This window comes from Zalophus californianus, chromosome 1 (genome assembly GCF_009762305.2).
Source record: "Zalophus californianus isolate mZalCal1 chromosome 1, mZalCal1.pri.v2, whole genome shotgun sequence".
NCBI classification, from domain to species: Eukaryota; Metazoa; Chordata; class Mammalia; order Carnivora; family Otariidae; genus Zalophus; species Zalophus californianus.
The window spans coordinates 46,501,836-46,526,742 of record NC_045595.1 but is presented as its reverse complement, the minus strand read 5'-3'; the positions used below and the strand labels follow the sequence as shown (position 1 = coordinate 46,526,742).

The following is a 24,907-nucleotide window of genomic DNA, read 5'->3' as shown; positions in this document are numbered from 1 at the left end:
TAATAAGAGTCTAATAATTAATAAATTGGGCATTAAGAATCAAACATTCCCCTGGTATCAATTATCACTCCAAGAAGGAAATTTTTTTGCAAGGTTTGATGGGTTTTAACCAGTAAACATCTGGAATTTTCCACTCACCAAGCTCTGTGAGGATGTCTCTAGCTTCAGTGAGTTCAGAGGTAAAATAAACTTCAAAGCAGAAAAGAAAGAAGGGACGAAGCAAACCAAGTCTAGGTGAGAAAGATATCCACATTTCAAGTTCATTTTTCTCAGTGAGAAAGTTCTCCCTGGTCTACACTGTATAGCTGTCTCTGGAGGACTTAGACACAAACGCCCTATTTCAATGACTCTGCCGTGCCAGGGCTGATGGAGGCCACCTTCTGGGTTACTGCAGCCTGAGAGAAGAGGTGGAGGACATGGAGATCCTTACTCAAATTAGTCTGGTCACTGAGCTCCAAGTAAGTGCCTGAGCTCCAAGTAAGTGCCTGAGCTCCAAGGTCAAGGCCAAAGCAGTGGCTCTTCATGACCCTTTGCAGGGTGAATTAATTTGAGTATTAGCAATCAGTAAATTCCAACCTGTTCTATAAGAACCACTTTTCTCCTAGGATGGAAGGCATATCACCTCTCCTTTTTCGTCTCCCAGTGCCCATAGGAATCAGCAGCTGTGGAGAAAGTCTGCCCTATTTGGTAAGCAGGCTGGTTCCCCCTCAATGTAGATCAAAACACTAACAGTTTTTCACATATTCATCAACAACAACAACAAACTGTACTTGCTAAAAAAAATTTTTTTTCAAGTTGTTATCTTACAAAGTCCCCGTATATGTAGGTAAACTATAAGCAAACATCTCTAGCCATATTTAACAACAAATCAGATTTCAGAAAGGCAGGTCAGGCATCCTTCTGGAGGACCCTGGACCCAGGGATAAGACATTAAGGAGACTCCCAACTTTCTCTGGGTTCAATTCTCAAACCTCTTTATGGATGCCAAAAGCCAGCATCTTTTGTTGTGTGTACTGGCAGCTGTCTCTTCCAGCCAAAGATGGAAGAGAAAAACACAAAGCCTCCAGAGAAAAGAAAAGATGACCAGTGGAATATGAATTAGTTCCAGCCCCCAACATTGCCTGGTGTTGCAGGGGACTATGGGAGGGACCTCCTTGGGGATCTTCAAGTGCAAGGCAGCACTGTGGTTGCTCGTCATGTCAGCATGAGGCTTAGAAAAAGGAAAGGTGGTAGACAGCAAAGGAGACTTGGACTGGACCTCAGGAAGGACTTTTGTTGAAGCACTCAGGGAGGTTTGAGAATCTTGGTCCATGGACATCTACTCAACTAAGGAAGAGGATGCAGGACAATCTCATGTGCACCTAGGGCTGCAGGAGGTGCACGCCAGCCTCTGAGGGTGCCCTCCAGAGCTGATTCTATGACTCAGTGAAAAGTAACTTCTGGCGGTTAGGGTGAAACTCTCAGGTCCCATGTCGCCTGCCCACAGACTTGCCATGGGAGACGCGGAAGCCTTCTCAGTGAGCCTCTGCACAAGGCCTGAAAAGAGATGTGTGGAAAACAGTATCATGAAAAATTTCAGCCATGCATCCACACGAGACAGCACAGGGGGCCGAGGTCGAGTTTGCCTGTTCCTTCCTACTTCACTTGGGGGTTCAATCTGTGCTACGGAGAAAGAAGACTAACACAGGAGTTGGAGGGGAAGAACTCTGATCTTTGGTCTTACTTCCATTCTGTGTTTTGAGGGCAATTAATCAACAGTGACCAACTTTTCCTGCCCTAAAAGTTATAAGGTTCCACAGGGCATCCAACTTGAGTTCTGCATCGATGTCAAGAACAATCCTTTGCACACCCATTTCCTGTGTTTGCTTAGACAGTGGCAGGGGCTCAGAGAAAGGGCTCTGTATCCTTCAGGCTTAGCAAGGTAGAAGTGGAAGGGCAGGGGGCACTGAGGAGCTGGGTGGGTTTGGATAGGGCATTTATTAACAGGCAGCCACCCTTTCCTCACCTGTAATGGAGGAGGGGGGAGGGTAAGTGCCACCGGAGAGGCCTGTATGATGGAGTAAAGAAAGTAACACAGGGGAAAGCCCAACAGAGGCCTGGCACCTGGTAGGTATTTTATACCAGCCACTTTTCCTTCCCTGCTCTCAGCAAACCTATGACAAATCCACTTGACCATAAAATCCAAAGAAAAATAAATATACTCTGGCCTGCCGGGGGCAAGAACACTGGCTGGCAAAGAGCAAAATGTCAACCAAAGCGAGTGCCTTCCTGATGGAGGTCCCACAGTCACCCTCAGTCCTCTGCTCAATTCCACAAACTCTGGGGGGACAGCCCCCCTGTGGACCCCAAAGGAAAAGCTCCAGGACTTGCATCTCCCAACCCCATAGGCCCATTTGCCTAGGTACTGGCCCATCAGGTAGCTTCCCTGTGGCTGCAGAGAACATTCTTGGGATTGGGCAGTAAAATGTAGAGATGGCCAAACGGATGGAGATGGCGGGATGCAATTACACAGCACTCATCTGTGTAAGTGCTGCTTAATATATTATGGCTCTAGCATCAGTAATGTGTATGCAAGCAGGTGATGGCCCGAGCCAACTTGGTGCCCTTTAGAAGCACTGACTAGGGGTTGGCAGTCAGGTTGCCTGATGACAAGTGTATTACTGGGGTCCAGCCATCATTTCATTCTTGCTCCCCCCATCGCTATGCTTTCACCACCTTGGCCTCCTTCAGCTCTGGCAAGAGGCCAAGCCCATGCCAGCCTGTCTGAACACTCTTTCCCTATGCTCTTCTCATGGCTGGTTCTCTTCTCATCTGTTAGGTTTGGGCTTAAATGGCACCTCCTTAGAGAAGCTTTTCCTGACCATCCTAAGTGGGTTCTCCTTGACACACTGTGCCCTGCTTATTTCCTTCCTCATGCTTCTCCCAGGGTGTTAATTATTTAACTAGTGTGCTAGCCATCTCTCCCACTAGACTGTAAGCTCCTAGAGGGCAGGACCCGGACTGATCTCATCCCTGACTATATCATGGCCAATTCATGCAATGCCTGGCACCCACTAGGTACTCAGGATGTGTTTGCTGTCTTGATGAATGCACAGTAATCCTGAAGGAGGTTTATTTCCAAAAACCTTAAGTCGAATTGAGATTTGCATCACGGCAGCTAAAGTTTAACTCAATAACCCAAAGATCCTCGTCTGTGAAAGCCCCACATCCTGCCAAATGGAGACAATGAAACATGCCAAGGACCAGGTGAAGGTGGCCGATGTGGCCTTCTCGCCTCTCAGAGGCTTATCGGGTTTGTACATATGTCTCTGTGATGGGCTCAGACTGGCTGGAGATCCTTAATCCATCTAGTTAACTGTTAACTACTCTGGCCTCACTGACACTTGCATTATTAACTATGGAGCAGGAAGGACAACCATTTGTGAGCCTAACACCTCAGAACCTGGCTCAATCCTGGATATGGTAACTACCCAGGCTCTGGGCTGAACAGTTTGTGGGCTTATGTTGCAAGGAGGCTAATAAAAACACATTTCTCAAACACCGTATGGTGAGGGCAACTGAAATATATCCTCCTCAAATGCAATATACTTTTTTTTTTTTAAGTCCCAAATGCAAATGGAAACAAAGGGCTTGAAGATGTTAGATGGTTTATAGGACTAGCCTCGTCAGTGTCTGGGTTATCTCGATGGATAGTTTAAAAACCAGCCATAGGAAAGTGATAGAAAGAGCCAGAGAGCCTCTGCCAGTCTCAAAAAGGAGCTTAGGGGACCCTTAGGAAATTTAAGTGGGTATAGATTTCCCAGTGAAAAGAAGGGTTGTGGCAGAAGTCTCAAAGTCAGTTGTGAATGTCAATTAGGTTTGGGGCTCAGGCTCTGTGCTCATGGACGAGGTGTCTTTCCTATCCCCACATCAGGATTCAAAAGGCTGGCAGTTTCTAATGAGAAAATATTTTCAACCATGAAGTTAACTCTGCTGGAAGAGCTCCAAAGGGAAAGTCCCTCCAGTTACTAGGAGGGAAAAAAAAAAAAATTACCTTCTTGGTCTGGAATCTGGGGATATTTTATGCAGATGCCTCTAACAGAAGTTAATAAGGGGAAGTCAGTTTGCCTTTGATTATTCAAACAGGCTACTGCTATTAAGAGTTGCACAACTCTTGGGCAAGGCAGGGGTGGGTTTTGGCTTTTTTTTTTTTTTTTTTTTTTAATAAAGTCTGTCCTCATGGGAACTGCTTTTTCTTTTCTAAGAATAGTTCATTAAAACTTCCCTACTCATATCTTTTCAATACCTCTGCTCTGGTGGGAATGTGGACAGTAACGCAGGCCCATCTCAGAAGGCTCTGTGGTGGGCACTCCTGGGGGCTGCCACAATGACTTCTCAGAATGGCAGTCCCAGTTCCCTGCTGAGAACTGGGTGGAGGAGCCACAACCCACGCCCCCACCACTTTTTTTTTTTTCCTTTGGTGCAGGCTAAATAATTTCAACCTGCAGCCTGCAGGTAACAGAAATTGCCTAAGCTCCTGGAATTATCACTGTGGGACAAACACATTCTCTTGTTTTCATGTGGTTCTGTTTTATACCGTCCTAGGTGAGCCAGGAGACATCCACCGGCCCAGGGCAAGAGCACACAGGAGGATGTAGGGAAATACAAATAGCCCTTCTCCTTTGGGGCAGAGCAACTGTTCGTGCGACTAACAATGGAATCCACCCGGTTTGGGGGCAATCCAATAGGGAAGAGTAAGCTGCTATTGGGTGAGATTAAAGACTTCTGGGATTGGTCCCTATAATGGAGGGGCTGGGTAATAAAAAAAAAAAAAAATCATAGGAAAAGAAACAGGGGAGGGTGAACACAATATACCTTAGCAGAAACTCTTCTGATGTCCTGGAGCCACACAATGGAGAGCTCTTAGGGTGGGGGGGGGGGGGGGCGTGGAGTAGGGGGTGAGGAAAAATATTCTGTTTCCGGAGACAGCTCCAAGAATCATGAGTAGGTGTGAGAAACAAGGAAGCTTATAGATTAAAAAAAAAAAGAAAGAAAGAAAGAAAAGGGGGGGAAAGGAAGGAGTCAGGGAAGGGGGGAGTGAGATCTCTGAGAGACAGGGGAATTAAAGAACACCATGGCAACAAGTCCGTCCACCTACCCCGGCCGCCCACCCACAGCCAGATTCTTTGCTGACGCACTTGAGAACAAGCTGGTTCCTACCAGCTCAGGAAGGTGAGCAAACCCAGAGAGCTCATTAAATTCCTTCTCAGCGACTCTTGTCTGCCTGCAGATAGTGAGCAAGGAGGATATAAATAGAAGTTATATAACATCTCTTTGTTGATTCCTGTGCTTACCAAAAAAATGCAGCATGACCTTGTTTTTTCTGAAGCATTTTCCTCGGCCTACTGGGTTGAGGACTTTAATCAAGTTAGGGATCATCTTAAAGTTTAAACAGCAGGATATGTATTTCCAAGTTAAGGGTGCTCAGGACAATCAGCCAAGCTTGGAACCCTCAGGGTCAGGTCTTGCTCAGGTATACAAAATATCCAATAGCTATAAAAAAAAAAAAATCTTGAGGAATTGTATAGCTTCTTCTTAGAACACTTCCTGATCATGCTAGAGCCAAGAACCATTAATAAAATGGCTTCTCGGGTTTTCTAAAGAGGATCAGAGCACTTAAAAAAAATATACATATATATATTTAAAGCTAACTGAGGCTCCTAAATGCCTCCAGGCATAATCAGTGCTCCTTTTCTCTCTTAAAAGCAAGACATTAAGAGTCCAGTGGACTAAAAAGGCCTCCTCCTCAGAGATGCCTTCAAAAATGAGCACTGCAGGGAGACACGAATGTGCCCTGAACTGCGGCCCAACCTGGCCAGCTCTCCAGTGCTTCCTGGGGCTTCTGAACAGACTGCCCCTTGGCGCCTTGGCGTGGAGGAACTGAACAGGAGACGTGCTTGCAGGAGGCGCTGCAGAGCCCTGTGACTCTGATACCTCGCCTAACCTGTTGATGCCACAAAAACTCTTTTAGAAACTGTTGCCATGGGAACTTGCCCCTCTCAGGCATTTGTCAAGAAATGTCACAGGTGCTAGAGAATTCAACGCCCTTGGTCTCAGTGAACTTTCTAGGAGTCTCGGAAAGCGTGGCTTCAACCAAGAGGACTTTCAAACTTGTGATGCAAGGGTTTTGAACACAAACATCTTGGAAGGGGTTCATCACATAGGGCGTCGGGGGGCATGTTTGTGCTAGGAGAGCCCGAGAGTATATACAGGCCCGCTAAGCATTTAAATTCTATACACAGTGTTTTTAATGCAGCAGCTCAGCTAAACAAAGACACTGTAGGGCTCTAAGTAGCTCAGACAGTGACCCCAGCAAGAGATGCTATGGCTGTCATCCCTACTAGGGGATTTCTTTTCCCTTTGGAACTGGTGGGTGGGCAACAACACAGTAATGCATAAATTCAGGATGTAGACAAGAGTCTACATCCCCTGCCGAACCCCTCGTCTGCGGACAGTCACTGCCTCAGCCTATCTCTCAGTTGAATTCCATTAGCCTCCTGCCTTCTCCTCTTGTAAATTCCTGCCAGAAAAACAGGCTCTACCTTCTACAATATGAACAGTGCAGATCTGGTAGGAACCAACACATCTCCATGTCCCGACGCAGCAATGTTGCCAGGTAACAAATGTAGAAATATACTCAGAAAACTGTATGTGACAATATACAACCTCCGCGCTGCAGCTGATAACCGAGGGAGTGTTAAAACACCATGTTCTCTTAACACTTGGGCTTTTGGTGTGAAAATAAAATTAAACGGGATACTTCCTCTTGTAAATATAAGACAGGCATACAACTCACACATGCATCCACTAATTGGAAATAGTAGAGGGGTTTGCGACAGCCATCTGCAATGCACTCTGGCTTTCACTCCCCACTCTCCCCGCCAACATGAATTCCAGAAAACTCAAAGAAACATAACTGAGCAAGAGCCCTTCTTATGTCAGGGACAAGTTCACCTCTGACCAGACAAAGCTACTCAATAAAGGACACCAGTGGAAACTAAAGAAAAAGCTCATACATTATTATAAAACTCATCATTGTGTGGATTGGTAGGATGACTTTGAAAATTCATGGTATAACCAAGCAGGGATTCCTTGCCTCTTGGATGAAATAACCAATGCTTCATAGCCCCAGCCCCAACGGTAACAAGACAGACACTGCTCTCCAATGTGCGTAGCCCCTCAGTGAAAATTGATCACTAAGTTAACTCCCTGGCATTGGACCCTTCCACCTTCAAGGCTTTCTAGCATGGTAGGAGGTGAGAGATGTTTGAGAGGCAGACTTGGGTTCAAATCTCAGCTTTGTTAATTGGGTGACTTTGGGTAAGAGCTTTGGCTCTTGGGACTCCTGCGTGGGTCAGCTGGTTAAGTGTCTGCCCTGGGCTCAGGTCATGATCCCAGGGTGTTGGGACTGAGTCCCGCATCAGGCTCCTTGTTCAGCGGGGAGCCTGCTTCTCCCCTTGATTGTATGCACTCTCTAATAAATAAAATCTTAAACGATTTTTTAAAAATTTGTCTGAGAGAGACAGCACGCACAAGCCAGGGGAGTGGCCGGGAACCTGACATGGGGCTCTATCCCAGGACCGGAGATTATGACCTGAGCTGAAGGCAGACGCTTAAATGACTGGGCCACCCAGGTGCCGAAGCTCTGGCTCTTTTGAGACTCACCTTCCTTCTCTGTCACTGGAGCTATCCGACCTACCCAGATAAAGTACATAACGGCACCATGTACAGCTCCTGCCCTAGAATGGGCACTCTTCCTTTTTCTTTCTCTCAAAATGAGTATTCTTCAACCAACCAAAGACTCAACAATGAGGAGAATCCAATGCGCTGGGCCTCTTGGTGCAAAATGAGTAAAAGCTGAGCTCTAACACTTCTCACATTATGCCAGAGCACATGTGCTTCCTTCGATGCAAGTAAAACCCCAAAATTGTTACTAATGTCATTTAACCTTTCATAGAAGCCCTAATTAAATGAGCCGCCTCTGTCTTCACAGAGAGGAAGTTATGCAAGAGAGTTTCCTCATCAACTTTGATAGACCTGGGAACTTGGAACTTGCTAGAGGTGAGGCGGCATGTATAGCACTTAAGAGTTTTTATTTGGCAAACAAGACAGCAAGCCTAAAAGAGAAAGACTTTCACGGTTTCCTTCTCTGTCGTTCACAGGACAATATTATAACCAAAGCACAGACACCAGCCACACAAACTGTCTTCTGCTGTATTCGGAAGGCACAGCACCCTCCACAGAGTCCATCCACCAAAAGACCAACTGAGGGTGAAACCACAAATCCCACTTTGCCTGATCAATAGAGCCAAGGTCCTCGAAAGGGGTCCACAACCCCTTTCCTTGGTCCCCAGCCAGGGAGTGGGATGTGGGCCACGTCTGTGCCAAGGAAATTAATGGAGGCTTCTCATACAGGGAGGCAGCAACACAGAGAGCTGAGACCTCAGGCTGTGGCAGGAAATAAACCCGGACACAATTACCAGCTAGCTCGGTGACCCTGAGCAAGTAACCTGACCTCTTGGGTCCTTTATTTCCCCTTTAGCAAAAAGGGGTCATGGCAGCACCTACCCACACAGGATCACCATAAAGAGTAAATGAGATCATGCAGAGAAGGCATGTGGCCTAGCTCTTGGAACATGAACATTCAGATTCTGGTCCTCATTATTATTACTACTATCTGTAGTTATTAAGAAGAAAAAAAATAGACCCTGAGCATTCCTGGCACCATAAGGATATTCCTCCAAATTCACATTATGTATTTCCCTTGGACTCAGCTAAACTTAACCTCCTTCTGTCCCTAAAGAAGGTGCCCCTTTATAGTTGTTACAACCACTAACCACAAATTTTCACATCCTAATGCTTATATTCAAAAAAGGATAATAAGGCTAAAGTATTATGGTGGCCACAGATGGTCAGAACTTGTATCCATTCAGTGAACATTTAGAACATTTAATGAACACCCACCACGGTCCAGGTGCTGGGGAGTCAGATAGAGGCTCCATCCTGGAAGAAATTACATTCCCGGGTGGGTGAGTAGAGAGAAAAATGTATAACCAAAAAGTAACCATGAGCAATTACTATGTGTTAAGCAGCATGCCAAGCTGAGCATTTTCCATACATCTCATCTAGTTCTCAGAATGACCCTACAGAGTAGGATTCTCTCCACTGATATGTTACGTACAGACTGAGTTCCCTTCATCTCACACACACAGGAACTTATTTCTACGGAACTTGGGGGTGAAGACAAACTTGGTTTCTGTTCCCTCGGGTCTTAAAATGAACTTCCACTTAAAGTGTGGTGACTGCTAGAGTGAATGAACAGCCCAGAGGTAGAGACCACTACATCTCTGCCCCAGGGGATCAAGAGGAAGTTTCCAGAGCAGGAGATATTTCAGACAGGGCTTTGGAAGTATTCTGGGCAGAGGGAAACAGAGCCCGTCCCATGTGGAGCAGAGGCATCTGAGTACACAGAAGGGCCTGGCAAATGAACAGGACACAGAGAGTCGGGGTGTGGGTAGAGAAACCCAGTCAGGGCCAGACCATGCAGGGTGCCACTGGATTTCATCATGGCGGCAGTGAACTCCAGCACCTGCGGAAGACTGTTAAGACAGGAAATGAAGTGGTCAAGCTTCTGTTTGGGGGACTGACAGTAGCATGCAAGAGAGAAATGCCCAGAGGTAGGGAGGCCTTTCTCACCAGTTATCCAGGTGAGAAACAATCAGGCTCAGAACTCAGACAGCCCAATACTGGCAGGCGGTAGGTATAACAGGGTGGTCAATAGCAGGAATTCTGAAGCCAGAGTGCATCATTTCAAATCCCTGCTCTTCCGACCCCAGCTGGGCCAATATGGTCAGGTCATTTAATCTCAAGGTGCCAACTGTCTGGCTCATTATACGTCCTAACTAAATGCTGACCATTACACTACTGGGAGGTGGAGTGGATACAGAATGAGCTCCTGACAAAAAGCAAGAGAGGAAAGAGACCAGAGACATCCAGGTTATCTCCCCTGGGCAACAGGAGGGTTGCTGGTGAGCCCACTGACCAGCACATGGAATACAAGAGGGCAAATGGGGCAGAGGAGGGGAGGTGACAGGTGCACTTGAGGTCATACTAACCTAGAATTAACACAGGTAGAGATGCCCAACAGAGATTTGAACAGAAATCTAGAAATCAGCAAAGAGGTGAGAGTCGGGAGCTACACCTTTGGTAGTTGTTGGCATGAACAGTAGCTGGAAGTCATGGGAGTAGATGAGATCACCCAGGGAGTTTGGAGAAAAAGAAGACAAACAGGCTGGAGCCCAGGCTCCCACTTTTCATTTATTTTAAGGTTAACTAAATGCCCCGAGGCCAGTAGGAAACCTTTGGAGGTACAGAAATAGCAGAGCACTGGGCCATAAAGAAGTGACCAATTTAAAATGTGGTGGTCTGGGGTAGGATCATCAGAGAGGGCTTACAGATGAAAAACCTGCAATCCCAGGTATCTGGACCCTTGAGCCACACGGCCAGCTCCCCACAGGAAAGAGCTGCTTTAGTCTGCCTTCCAAATCTGTGTTGAAAGGTGATAAACAGGGGTAATGGAATATATCTGAGTAGAGACGGTGAAGGAAAGGAAAGATCACCTCTAGGAAAAAAAGAAGTCTTCTAAAACACAATCCCACTGCCCCTGCACACCATTACCCGCCCCCCCCCCCCCGAAAAAAAAGAAAGGAAAGAAAAAGTTAGAAACCTCTCTTTCCTTGAATTCCTGTTTATTAGGTGAATGAGTGGCCAAAATATCTTGGGACTTAGGATATTGGTCATCTGGTCAATATTTACTAAAAACCCATTGTTGCAGACCAGGGGATGAAGAGCACAGAACAAAGAGGAAAAGACATGGTTCTTTCCCTTCAAGAGATTAATATTTAGACAGCAAAGATTCAATAAGCACAGGGGTTGGCAGAGATTTCTGTAAAGGGCCAAATGGTAAATATTCTAGGCTTTGCAGGCTATATGGTCTCTGTTGCAACTATTCAACTCTGTCCTCATAGCATGAAAGCAGCCAGAGATAATACTAAAGGGGTAAGCATGGCTGTGTTCTGATAAAACTTTATTTGCAAAAGCAGGCTGTGGACTGGATTTGACCTACTGGCCATAATTTGCCGAGCCCTGGACTAACACATCACAAGCCAACAGAGGTCAATGTGGTGTCAGCCTGGAAGTTCGTAAGGAGCAGTCCCTCCTTGGAAGTCATTAAGGAAAGTTAGGAAGAGCACAGACCTCTTGCTAGACCTAAAGCAAGAGAAAGAAAGAAGGAAAATCTGGGCTTGTTGGGGATTTAAGAGGATAAAATGAAATGATGGTTCAAAATGAAATGATGGTTCAATATATAACCTTTTTCAAGTCTTCTCTGACATTTTTTCTGCTCTTCAGTTAAATTTTGAAGACCATGAAAAACCCGAGAATTCCTCTGGACACCTCTTAGAAACCAATTCCTGCTTTTTGCACAAGGGAAAGAGATTAACATTCTGCTTCCAAAGATCTCTCCATAAACCCCAATAAATGCAGTCCTCTAGTGGAAAGGCCAGAGAAGCAGATACATGGGCTCACCCACTTCTGCCTAAATTGTTGGCTTCACTATTCAGAAAAAAAGAAAAAATAATACTGGGTCTCCAATTCGTCTAAAAACATGAGCCAGGGTGCACACTTTGCCCTAGGAGCACCTCAACAGGATGGTGCTTCTTATACCCAAGTGAGGATGAGCCACAAACATATGTGCTGACAAGCCTTGCAGTCATTTCTTGCCCCAAACTACAAAAAGAAGCCAACAGGCCCATGCCTTCTCTAGTGCCCACCATCACTTGGAAAGATGCCATGACCAGGATTGTGCTGTGCAAGGGGTCAGTTTCCTTTTTTAGGAGAGTCACTCATGTCTTATGTTCCCAAGAATGGTAACCACCTTTGAGTGTTGAGTTTCTATCAAACCCTGAATTTTGACACCAAAAATCTTAAAAGACCTTCGTTCAGTGACACACTAGTTTCCCGGGAATGGAGAAGAAGGAAGAAAAAGGGGAAAGGAAAGTAAAGACCTGAGGCAGGGAGTGACTGGACTGCCCTTCACCTTCCGCTTCATCCAGAATGTCTGTCACTACAAGTAACCAGTACCCAAGGCACAGAAGTGTCCTGACCTTCTGGACCGCTAATGTCATTTCAAATATACAGTCAGAGGGACTTAGGTAAACTGAGGATGAAAACAAGGTAAAACATAGCACCCCTTCTAGGCCTATTAGATGATTAACCACTAGACAGAAGCAAAAGCTTAGAAGTCAACTTTCTGAGAAGAAACCTATTTAAAAAAATGAAGCTCATTTTTTGAAAAGATTCATTTATTATCTGAGAGAGAGCATGAGCCCGAGGAGTGTGGGGGTGGAGAGGGACGGTGGGAGAAGGAGAGACTGAACCTCATGGAGACTCCCCGCTGTGCGTGAAGCCGGGATCTCATGACCCTGAGATCATGACCTGAGCCAAAATCAAGAGTCAGGAGCTTAACCAAATGAGCCACTCAGGCTCCCCTGAAGTCCATTTTTTAAATAAAAAAAATTTATTAATAAAAATAATCAGCCAATTTTGAGATTTTTCTACGACCTGGCAACTGCATGAGGCACTTTCTGTGGCCCACCTTGTCTAACTGTCCCAGGAGCCCTATGAGGGGACACTGTCACCATCTTGCTCTTCAGTTGGCAACCACACTGACAGAAGTCAAGGACTTTGCCCCAGGTCCTCAAGAAGGACGTAGTCAGAAGCAGGGCTCGAACTCAGATCTTCCTCATTCCACTGATAGTCCCCAAGGCAGCAGCTCACAGGTGTGCAGTGTCTGCCAGGGAAGGCACTTTACCCCCCTTTACGATGTTTTATCCTCTCAATAGCTCCATGAGGAAGGGACTTAGTTTTTCTAACTCTTACTTTACAGATGAGAAAGCTGAGTGAGTTTCAAAGTATCCTGAGAAAGTCCAAGGTCACCCCACTTGCCAAGGGCAGGGCTGGGATTCCAACACAGGTGTTTCCACTCTAGAGGCCAAGTTCCTTCCCACGCCATAGGCTTCCCTTCTAGGCAGTGTCCCTGAAGTCTCTGACCCTTTGCCACCAAACTCTCGAAGGCAGCTGTTGAGACCCTTTCCAGCTTTAGCTGAAGGGCAGAGTGTCCAGGGAAGCCTGCTGGGGACAAGCCACCTGCCTCCCTCATATTTCAATTCCAATGGCTCCCAAACCCCCAAAGCTGGGGCAGGGGGGAAGCAGCCTTCTGACTGTGGCAAGCCATGCTCATTTCCCACATGGATAAAACCTGAGGTCAGAAAACACCACTCAGAAATGACTCATTTCTGACTTCCCTGCCAAAAACAACACACTTTTACGTAACTTGCTCACACACCAATCTCCTGCTCCTTCTAAGGGTGAGTGTCCTGTCAAACCGAGGCTCTTCCTCACAAACTGGCCTTCCGTTTCCAGCAGAGGCAAATCAAATCACCCTTTCTGGCTTCATCTCTCTGCTAACTGGGGTCAGAGGGAGCCAGACCAACATGCTTCTCCAACATGCTCTTCTGGTGACTTCTTCTGGAAGGGGTGGGAGAATGCTTATCTAATATTGGCTCTTGGGCTGATTTCTTAAGCCAACCACAAAAAATAAGTGTGTGGTGGGGAAAAGGCCCCAAGGGCTAGGGATCTCTCTCAGATGAATATGCAAGCCAGTTTCCTGATGGAGCACTTCTCACATTTTCCATCTCCAGCTGCGTACGTGCAGAAAAGAAAGTCCTTTTTGGGTGTGTCTGTAGGCTAGACTTGGCATAGGAATAGCTGGGCAGCCATTTGATACATAAAATTCACTGTGCTTCTGCAACCGGAAGCAATTAGTCCAAAAAATTTTTTTGTGTTATGTCTGTCCCCTTAATTTGCTATGAGGCTCTCCTTGGTCATGTCAGCACATATATCTCCGAACATCTATATTTGCTTAAGAAAAAAAAAACCAAACCCAAAACACAAGATAATGTTCAAAGAGATACCTTACTCCCCCTCTTTTCCAGGTGAGGACAGCCTCTACCCTCCTGCAGGGAAGAGGAAGCAGAGGGAACTTCCCCCGGGTGCTGGTGGGAATGTCTCAGGAGGAAGGAACACAGAAATTGGCAAGGACTTGAAGGACGGATATGCAAGTGCCGTAAGGCTTGCGGAGCCCTGAGTGTGCCAAAAATTAATTCATAAGCAAATGCTTATTTTATAGTTTCCCACTTGCTACAAAACACCAAGCAGAAAGGAAAGATTCCTTCTGAGGGCTGGCAGGATGGGGGTGAGACCAGAGTGGGGAGAAAAAGCAGGGGTTCTTCAGAGCGAAGCTTGATTCCATGGCGGGGCAATGTGTCACTCCGCCTTTTGTGGAGCCCAAGGGCGGTGGTACCACCTCATTGTTCGTATAAGCAGAGGGTTCATTCACCATGAAGTCTGAGCTACTCTGATGGCACCCAGGTAGGAGGAGTTTTGGAGATTAGATCTACCCTCAGATAAGCCAGGGCACAGACGGGAGATGCTAGAAGACTTGAATCGCTAGGAATCCATTATGCCAGGCTAGGAAATATCCTAAATTTGGCTTCCTGTCATTTCAGGGCTTTAGGTGATGATGTGACAGATAACAAGGTTTCAGAGTAAGGGAACAAACTCTTTCTGTTAGGGTTCCTAGCAAGCACTATGTGTCTTTATTTTTGGATTCCCATAATTGAATCCTCCAAGGTCTGGGCAGTGAAATCCAGAACTTTTGGAGAGCTACAGGCCCCAGTGACTTTATCCTCAGGACTGGGTTGAATATTCACAGATCACTCTGAAGGAGAACAACATGCGTTGTAACTTCTGCAAGATAGGACTGAACTTCCTGGGAGAACAAACTCCTCTATGGCAGACAATGGTGTCTCCCTCTTTTTGAAACTTTAGCACTCAGGAGTCAGACTGGCCCATGATAGATGCTCAATCAGTTATAATGGGGGGGCACAGTCAGTCTCCACACGTGCCCACCCAATTCCCTCCTTGATGCATATGCCCTCCTCTCAACCAGAGGTGGTTTTTCTCCCCTCCCTCTGAAGTTGGGCTGACCTTATGACTGCCTTTGACCAAAATGTGGCAGAAGTGACATTCTAGGAATCCCCCCGAGCCCAGGACTTGAAAGGATTTGTAGCTTCCACTTTCTGCTTCTCGAAACACTACTTAGAACCCAGCCACCACGCTCTAAGAATTCTGAATGGCATGGAAAGTCCACATGGAGGAGAACCGTGGCAATCCGGGCGACTGAGGCAATTGGGACTGAGCTCCCAGCTGGGAGCCAGCACCAAGCGCCACAGCCACACAGGCGGCCACCATAGCTGATGACCCAACTGAGTCCATGCCAAGATCCCATGGAGTGGAAGAACTGCCCAGCTGAGCCCAAGCCCCCAGAATTGTGACAGGTGTCAGAATGGCCATTGCTTCAAGCCACTCCATTTTGAGGGTGCTGCTAAGCGACAGAACTAAAACAGAGGGGCGGGAGAAGACAAGAGGCACATGCTATTTGATCTAGTTCTGTAGCTCTGAGTGTGTCAGAAACCCTACGGGGCTTTAGTTTCCTCACTGCTATGATGGGGGCCATACGTGCCTGGAACAGCTCCCAGCACAACTGGGGACTCAAATGAGAGAGCCTGAGTGGAAGGACTTCTTCATTAACACTAAGTGCCCAAGCCCAGGTAGAACGGATGCTAGTCCTGCAGTCTTCTCTACCGAGCTCGGGAGCCGTGGACCCATCCCTGGCCCACCTAGGCCTCTGTCTCTGAAGATGACAAGGGCTGACCTTGTAGGAAGGAGCAAGTCATCTTTCTTTATAAAGCACGTATTATTCTTCCTCGGATCTTTACCACCATCCCACAGAATGAAGCCATCACAGGCAAGGAGGTGTTTGCAGAGCCAAGCTGCGCTGGTTCCACTCTAGGCTTTGCTGTTTACTGACTATATGATCTGGGGCAAGTTCCTTAATGATTTTTCATGTTGGTTTCCTCCTTTGTAAAGAGCAGTAATTATGGCACCTGCTTCCTATAGAGAGCGTGGGGGTTAAATGAGAGGATACCTGACAGACACTGAAGCACAGTTCCTGGCTCACAGTAAGCACTTAATTGGCCACTATCGTCATCATTATGGTTTTTACTTTTGTTAATTTTTATAATGACCATACAGTAAAACCGACTTTTTTTTGGTATACAGTTCCACAGACTTTCGCAGATGGATAGACTCATGTGGTCACCACCAAAAGCAGGATGCACAACAGCACCATCGCACAAAAAACTCCCTTGTGCTCTTTCTCTATAGTCAAACTGTCCCCTCACCCCTAATCCTAGCAAACACGGATCTGTCCTTTATCGCTACAGTCTTGTCCTTTTGGAGAATGTCATATAATTATAACCACCTGGTATGTCTCCTTTTGAGCTTGGCTCCTTTTGTTCAGCATAATGCCTTTGAGATACACCCAAGTCATTGCATTTATCAATACTTTGTTCCCTTTTTTTGGTGACTAGTAGTCTATTGTATGGCTCATCTGGAGTTTGTCTAATCATCATAGTTTTAATAATTATTTTTATAAGCCAAGGAAAACTTCAGAAATAGAGCCAGCCAACCATCACTACCAGGTCCTAGGAATTCCTGGGAAAATATCTAGTAACTGCTTAAAAGTTCTGACTCATAGTGACAAGGATCCCAGAGGTCCACACTTGACAGACACTGGAACAGAAACCCAGGAATAACTTCCTTAATCCTACACAGGACCAGACTGGAAGGTGGGTCTCATTCTCCTTCTTTGTGTGAAACACATCCCAGATCCTGAGAAGAGGTGCTTATAAGCATAAGGGTCCTTCTGCAGCCCTCTTCCTGGATAGGCAATATCCAGTTCTGGAGCCCTGGAGCCCTCCATGCTTCCCTGTGATTGCCCTTTCTACTGCCTGTCACTGTGCAACATTTATCTATGGAAGCCCACTTGACCTCAGCCCAATTTCCCTTCCTGAGACCGTAACACGGCAATCTGACCAGGAAGTGATAGTGGGCATGGAGTTCTGGCTGGAACTGACCCTGCCTTTAATGGATTACAGCATTTCAGCAATCATTAATAGTCACAATGGCAGCTTTAACCCAACTCAGACTCACTTCCCAGCTGGTCATGTACTACTTCAAACCAGCTTCTCTAAAGCAGGATGAAATTTTACATCGCTCCCCTCTGGGGCTTCAAGGCTCCTGTCCTTAACCGGCTCCATACACAAGCCGAGTTCCTGTCACATTCTCCACAGAAAGAGAAGCTCAGGGCCAAGGGAGACCTCACCAGTCAACTCTGGGCTAGAATGCATTTTCCTGGAACCACAGGTCTCTATTGAAGCGGTGGGCTAAATTCTCCCCTCCACCCTCCGAGGTCACCGAAGGCGGGGTAGGGTGGGAGAGGACAGGGAGAGGGAGAAAGGAAAGAGTGAGCACGAGTGCCCTCGGTGCTATGCCCTCCTACCCCGGCTCACCCGCTCAGGAGGACGCTGGCTGCCTTAAGTGAAGACCTCTCCGCTCCCTATGGGGCTGAACTACTGGAACCCGATTGTGGCATTTCATCTGGAGCCTGAGCATATGAGTAATAAATGTGTGAAAACATGAAACTAATATTCATAATTACTTTACAAGATAAAGAACTTGAAGGAAAAACAGCTTCTGTGTGCCTTGCCATTGCCATCGGGGGTACACTGCGAAAAACACGGCATCCTGCCAGAACCTCAGACTTCATCTCGCCAGCCAGCCTTAGTGCCGGCGGCCCTCAGCCCCCGCGAGCCCTTTCCATGCTTCATTATTCCTTAATTAATGGTGCCTTCACGCGTCTCATCATCCAGACTTTTTAAAGCCTCAAAGAGCCAACGGGGACCTCTGACCTTCTCATCTCCAATGTCCGTTTAGGTGCCATTTTGGCCAGCATTTATGAACTACCAACGGGTGTAGGCTCCAGCCTCCAGGAGGGAGGGTTAGAGAGTCTGCACTCATGATATTCTGTCCCTGACCCTCTTGGCCCCCTAGGTTCAGTATCTCTTTTTCTCCCCATTTTTTCTTTTCTACTGAGGTATAACTTATGTACAATAAAGTATACCAATTTTAACTGTATGCGTCACTGAGTTTGAAACAGGTATGTACCCACGTAACCATAAATATCTCCAGCACCCCAAAAGTTTCCCCTAGGCCCCTCCTAAGAAAATATCCTCTCCCAAGTTATGACCAGTTTTATCATAGAATTATTTTCAGTTTAGGTTCTCATTAGCTCTCCCCTAAATTACTGCTAATTAGCTTTTTAATTATTGGGCTGCCTCCTTCTGGACCTTGCTTTCCTCAACTCATCTGTCCTATACTGCCAGATTTATAGTCCTAAATTACAGCTCCACGGCCCTTTGAAGGGCTGCCCTGTTATTGCATACAAACTCTCCCACTGCCAGTCCCCGTCCACCACCCTATGCCGGCTCTGCTCAGTCCGAGGGACCCAATTCCTGTTCTGCCAGCACCCCTACTGCTCCTACACTCTGGGCCTCCTCTTCTCTCCCACGCAGCACGACACAGCCAGCCCATGCCACAGATCCACACCCAACTTCCATCTTTCAGACCCGAAGCCATCTTTTAAAGCCATTCTCATCAGAAAACCTTTCACTGACTCCTCACACAAAAGTTGTTACTTCTTCCTTGGAGGATCCATATTACCATTCTTACCTTTTCGATGGCATTACCATTATCCTTGAGACAGAGCTTCCTATGTGCATGTGTTTACATTCTTATATCCGTGCTAGATTTTTCAATTTCTTGAAGACCAGCTTCTAGGATTCTAGGATTTCTCTAATTACTAAAGCTTTAAAAGAAAACTGGGAAGGAGAAGGAATAACCTAGGGTTCCCAACTTCTTTAATAAACAGAGAAGAAAAAAACCGTCATCCACTCTCAAAATCTTTTCAAGAAAGCAGAGACACTGGAGAGGACATAATATCAGAAATAAAATGGTAAGATGGTCCTTCAAATTGAATACACGTGATTTATGAAAAACTCACTACACTCCCTTCATTTTTCATACTTGGCTATGCCTGAAGAAAATTCTCATAGACCAACTGGCTTCTGTTTCTAGAAACCACTGCCTTGTAGTTCCTACTAAAGCTCTGTGTACCCACAAAGTGCTCAATAAATGTTTAGTTCAAACGTCTAGTCACTGGAAATCCTGTGGTTGGAAGACAAGGAGTGTTTGAGCACTGCTTCTGTTCCAAAATGGCAGCGGGTTGTCCAAATCCTAATGATGAGAAGGACCACAGGATCTATCCACGCTCATGGTCAGACCCACATGTGACAAAATGAAACAGCCATTCCAGTGTGTCACAATTCCAGCGCCCAAGTGATGACTCAGGCAGGCAGTGGACTCTGCCACCGGCACAAATCTCCACTTAGGGCATCGCCTAATAATGAACTTCTGAAGTGTGTGTTAGGGAGAGCTGGGATTGGAGTGCGAGGAGACAGGACCACCACAGGTGGCTCTGCAGCTCGTGCAAGGGGTAGGGTGCCTGGGAGAGTAAGCACTGAGAAATGCAACCTGGCCCGGGGTGAATCTACCCACAGCAACCCATTCTCTTCTAGTTGGCACTAAGATCCAAGACTCCATTAATTCAGACTCTGATTTAAGTTCGGGCCCAAGAATTTATTGTCAAGTCAGATATACACATCAGGGTGAATGAAGTTTATGATGTGTTAATTATATCTCAATAAAGCTGTTACCCAAATGTAGGTGTACACACACACGCAGCTAAGTAAACACTTATTCAAGAGCCAACAAAGAAGGAAGATTGCATGAAGAAGGGGATGATAAAATATTTAAAGAAATAATTTTAATTGCCATTTCGACATGAAAATTAAAAAAATATTATGAAATTCATTAAAATGGCTTCATTAAGGACTTCTATCAAGAATTCTTTCAAGTTTTTATTACTGTTTTAAAATATATATTCTATCCAGCTATCAAAAAATTATCCTACACATCTTTGACTAACCTAGCCTGACTTTTTCCTATTAGTTCAAATTGGTGTTATTAGTTCAAATGGTTCTATTGAACTTTTCACTTGAAAGGTAGAGAAATTTATAGCCAGCAATAACTGCAGTGTCTATAGATACAAAAATTAAATCTAAACAGCACACACAACCCAAACTCCTTTTTGGTCATCCTCTGATGGGACTGTCTATGATCTGGGATAAAAACTGTAAATATACTTCATTCAATCACTCATTGAACAAAGATTTATGGACTTCCTACCATGCCCCACATCTTGGATCAATTTTCTTTGCACATCCTCAGCATTTTATAAGTTTTCAAATGTAACTCATGTTTTGAAACCAACTCTGAATTATGACTGAATGACCGAAGAAGATACCGGTAGAATTTGCTTTTCATAAGAACAGAATTTTGTGCTCTAGGAATGAGCTGTCCATCATAGAAGACCATGGTACCATGCAGGTGCCTGGCTCTCAGAACAGATTCTCTTCCTGCTCAGCAGGGATGCCACACAGCAGCAAGCTGTCTCCTTACCTGTATGGTAGTGTTGCCTCCTTCCAGGAGGGCAATGGCCAGGAGAATGCTTTCATGAAACACTCGGTCACTGGACGCATTCATTATGAGGTCGATGACCAGATTGGAGGCACCCTCCTTGTCGAGGTGGCACTGAACCTCAGCCAGGCTCATCTCACCCCTGCTCGTGGAGCTGGACCCAGAGCCTCCCCCTGGGAAGATGGAATATTGCTCTTATTAACCACAATCAGAGTATGTATTGCATACTTACTATGCACCAGCACTTAATGCACTAAATGTTTTAACAGTATGAGCTCTTTTAACCTTCTTAAAGACCCCACAAGGAAGGTACTAATTATTAGCACAGAGATGAAGTCACTTGTCTTTGAGGAGGACACCCAGCTTGTAACAGAGATGGTATTTGAATGCAGGCAGGTAGGTAAGATGAAAAACAATGTATTTCCAGCAAGAGACCTACAGCCATCGAGCCAAGACTCTCCCTGATATTAAAATACAATGACTTGGTGCAGAATTATTAAGAAACTTTTGAGTTCAAGAGACAAACTGAACTTATACATGTCTTAGAACACTCCTAAGAAAATATAGCCTATAACAATCACTTTAGCCCTGTTTCTAACAAACCCACTCTAGCCCCAAACTCAACACTTCACATAATTTATCTGTTCATTCATTCATTCAACAGTTACTCAGTGCTTGGCATGGAGCCAAGAGCTGGGGCCAGAGATCAAATTCCCATCCCCACTGAGCTTGAGATAACATGAATAAACTTAAGAAGATAGGGCCTATGCCGTTTAGTGGAATGGATTCCAACTGTGTTTAGAATGTGCCTACATAAGAACTTGCCTTGCATTATTATTGGCAATAACTGAAATGTTAATGTACACGGGGACACGGGCTGATCAATTTCAGAGAGAAGAAAATCATCTGCCAGTCCTTCCCTGCAGACCTCAATTCAAATGCCACCTCCTTTGCACTGCTTGTCTTAACTACCTAAATCCATTATATCCATAGTGCAGAGTAGAAATTGGGTTGCGTCTCTTCTCTCTTACAACTTTTTTAAAGCAGAAACGGTCTCTGATGCATTTCTAAAACACCCTCAGAAGGCCTCCCCAGGGCCTCCCATATTTGTGGAATGACTCCACTACAGAAAGTAAAGAGAAATAGTTTTGAGATGTTATGTGAGGGACTTCTGCTTGAGAATCCCTGGGATCTTGCAGATGGAATGCTAAGGTCCTGTTCCTGGGACACTCTGAGAGCTCTATCTTCACTGAAGCTGTACAGCCCCATGAAGTGAGTAGACAGGCTTCAAGTTTTCATTTGGTGAGAAATTCAAGACCCCTTCCCAGATATTGCTAGAATAACTTTATTCATCACCAAGTATTTTGGTGCTACCTACAGAATGCCCCCAAAACCTATAGTGCATAACAGTCATCATTATAGACAAGGAATCAGACAACTCACATTTGTGCTTCCAGCGAGCACTGAACTCCTGCCCTCCCCACTTTAAAACCCAAACCAGTACCCACAGTTGAGTTCAACGTTCTTGCAACTTTTGCTGTAACTGTGCTTACAATGTTTTGCAACCTCTTTGAGGATTTTTTTTTTAAGCAATTCTATAGAGGCTTTCCTTTTCTTTCTTTTTTCTTTTCAGTAAACTCCCTTCAGAGTTTGGGAGGAACACAGCATAGGCATTAAAATTAGACATATCGAGGTTCAAATTATAGACCAGTCACTAACAAGCTTCCATTTTTCTTCTGTTAAAAAGGGATAACAACAGTACCTGCCATATAATGGGATACTTGGAGGAGCAAACAAGAAGGTCAAATGCTTGGGAGAGCCCTTGGCACTCAGTAGGTGTACAATAAATGGTAGTTTTCACCATCTTCACTGCTAACACCATTGTTATTTAATGGGAAGAATGAATCCTCACAAGCACAAGAAAATGGGGAGTAAAATCAAGTTCCTTGTGTCATTCAAAAATCACCCAGAGGGTTGCTGTACTGGAAAGAGGGGCAAAATACTTAGCCAATATCTAACTGCAGGGAAATATTTTTAGATATCATTTTGATGGTAGACCAAAGACAAAACAAGTTGCTAGAAAACACACTTGCCACCCAAATTCATCTGTTAGTTTCAACCTGTTAAGGAGAAACATGTAGCTCTCATGTGGCACACTCGATTCACACGTGCAGCTAATTAGCACACCACACAGCCTACCTCCTCCCCCAGGCTTGCTGGGTCCTCCTGGTGACAGCGGGCCATTGCCAAAGCTGGTGAGGCTTTCTCTTCTTCCTGAAGGTCTGATGTTTCCATAGTAACGGTTGACCAAAATTTGCCTGAGCGCCTCACCCTTAATTCAAACAGGATAATGAAATCAGGTTCTGAATTTAATGCATAACTGAGCTACTAATACTCAAAAAACATGGAGGTACTCAGTTATAATTGGCTCAGTTTCACTCGGTGAAAAAACAAATTATTAATAAAAGCACTTGGAAACTCTGAAGTTAACTTCTTCAATATTTTCTCAGGAAAGCACATCATTAAAAAAAAGCAGCAATCTAGAATATTAAATATCTCAAGTTCTCTCTCTCACAGTGATAAACACAGAACATTAATTCTGAAGGGCAACTAACAATAACAAAAACGAAAAAGTCCCTTTTGGGTAAGCCAATAAAACTCAGACAAAATGAGAATTTTACAGGTCACTTTTCACACAGCAAAATAAAAATGTTACCCCAAGCATAGGGTCTATTCCCAATATTGTAAGAAAATATTAAGATATAAAAGTAATACTGCACAATGATATAATGAGCTGAAAGTAAGCTTTTCTTATAGGAACAGTCAATGGGTTGAGTAGTGAAGAAAAAATAATGCTATAGAAAATAAAGTAGGGGCAGATATCAGGCATACCAATCAAAAAATAAGCACCATGAATGAAATGAGTTTGACATTTGCTTTGAAATAATAAGGGAGGGGAATAGGTAAGGGATATAGATATGAGCAGCCAGTTGATAGTTGTTGAAGCTGAGTTAGGAATGTGGGTTCTCAAAACTCTTCTAGTTCTTCTTGTATGTATTTGAACCTCTCCGTAATACAATGTTTTAAAAATGTAACTATCAAAGGAATCTTGGACAGAAGACATAACAACTCTTCCCCACAACTCCAACCAAAAAAATAAATAAAACCGCGATTTGTTCTCTAATACTAGGGGACGTTAGCAAAGCAGCACAAAGCAGCGAGATTTATTCTCAGCTCTATTTTACGTTCAGTCCTGCTAAGTGTCTCCCAGACCACCTCCCGGTCTGGAAGTTTCTAAAAGTCAGAGGCTGTATGGTTCTCCCCCAGACTCTTTCCCAGGGACAAAGTAGTAAGGCACGGAGTTCCTCTGGCATATCATCAGGAGAGGTGAGTGAGAAGTCTAGCAGAGGGAAGGGGTGCTAAAATATAGCAGGGGTCTAAAATAGAGGCTCAAAAGTTCTTCTGAAGAGACCTGCAATGGTAACATGAGTCAGTAGAATTTAAAGTGATTTGTTAATAAGCTCCAAGAATAGGTCTGGAGACTTCAAGTGGGGTGTCTGCAAAACAAGATGGGAGGGAGCAGACGGGAGGGCGAGAAGGGCCCTGAGAGGGGCAAGGAGGCTGGGGTGCCAGGGGAACGCAGCACCAGGGAACAAAGGAGAAAGGTAGAAAACTCCTTAGTTTGACGTCAAAATCACGTAAGGTCCCAGGGCTACACTGTCAAGTTTTTCTTCTTTCTTAATTCATGCTGCTGGTCAAAGACTCGAGGAACAAACTGAGATGGGATAAATGGGGGGGTGGGGGGGGTGGGCAGTACTGATTTTTAATTCAAAGTTCAGGAAATGGAAAAAATCTCTATTTTCTTCTCTACATTCCACCCACAAATATGTCTCTCATTGTAGTTCAGCAAAGGAGGGTGCTTCTATTAGCTCATGAGATTTGTTACCCACTTGACTAACTGTAAATACAAAATTCCAAGAGTGCTTCCAAAGGGGAAGCTATTTATGAGGTTTTCACGTACTTTTTAAATAGATGCATTTGGCACAATATTCTTTAATGGCTTAGAAAACCACATTTTGTTATAAAGATACAGCTTTGCTGGCGTTTTCGTCTCCAGCACCAATACAAACACATCGATGGTCTCCAAAGCAGTCAGTGAGAGCATGGTGATCTAAAGGCTGACTTCATAAGATGAGAGAAATACAAATTTCAAAGGATCATTCACAGAAGCTGACCCAGAAAGAAAAAG

General features: G+C 45.1%; 1 protein-coding gene across 8 annotated transcripts in view; it reads right to left on the bottom strand.

Annotated features, from left to right (window-relative positions):
• Window positions 1-24,907, bottom strand: part of ITPR1 (inositol 1,4,5-trisphosphate receptor type 1) — a 320,344-nt gene that overhangs the window by 84,644 nt on the left and 210,793 nt on the right. For 7 of the 8 annotated variants that reach the window (XM_027586400.2, XM_027586401.2, XM_027586403.2 and 4 more), the window contains 2 exons: window positions 22,858-22,990; window positions 20,641-20,831 (listed from right to left, as the gene is read on the bottom strand). The exons of the other annotated variant lie outside the window; for it this stretch is intronic. In XM_027586400.2, coding sequence (XP_027442201.1) covers window positions 20,641-20,831; window positions 22,858-22,990 — 324 coding nt within the window. The remainder of the gene's footprint in view (window positions 1-20,640; window positions 20,832-22,857; window positions 22,991-24,907) is intronic. 8 annotated transcript variants of the gene reach the window in all.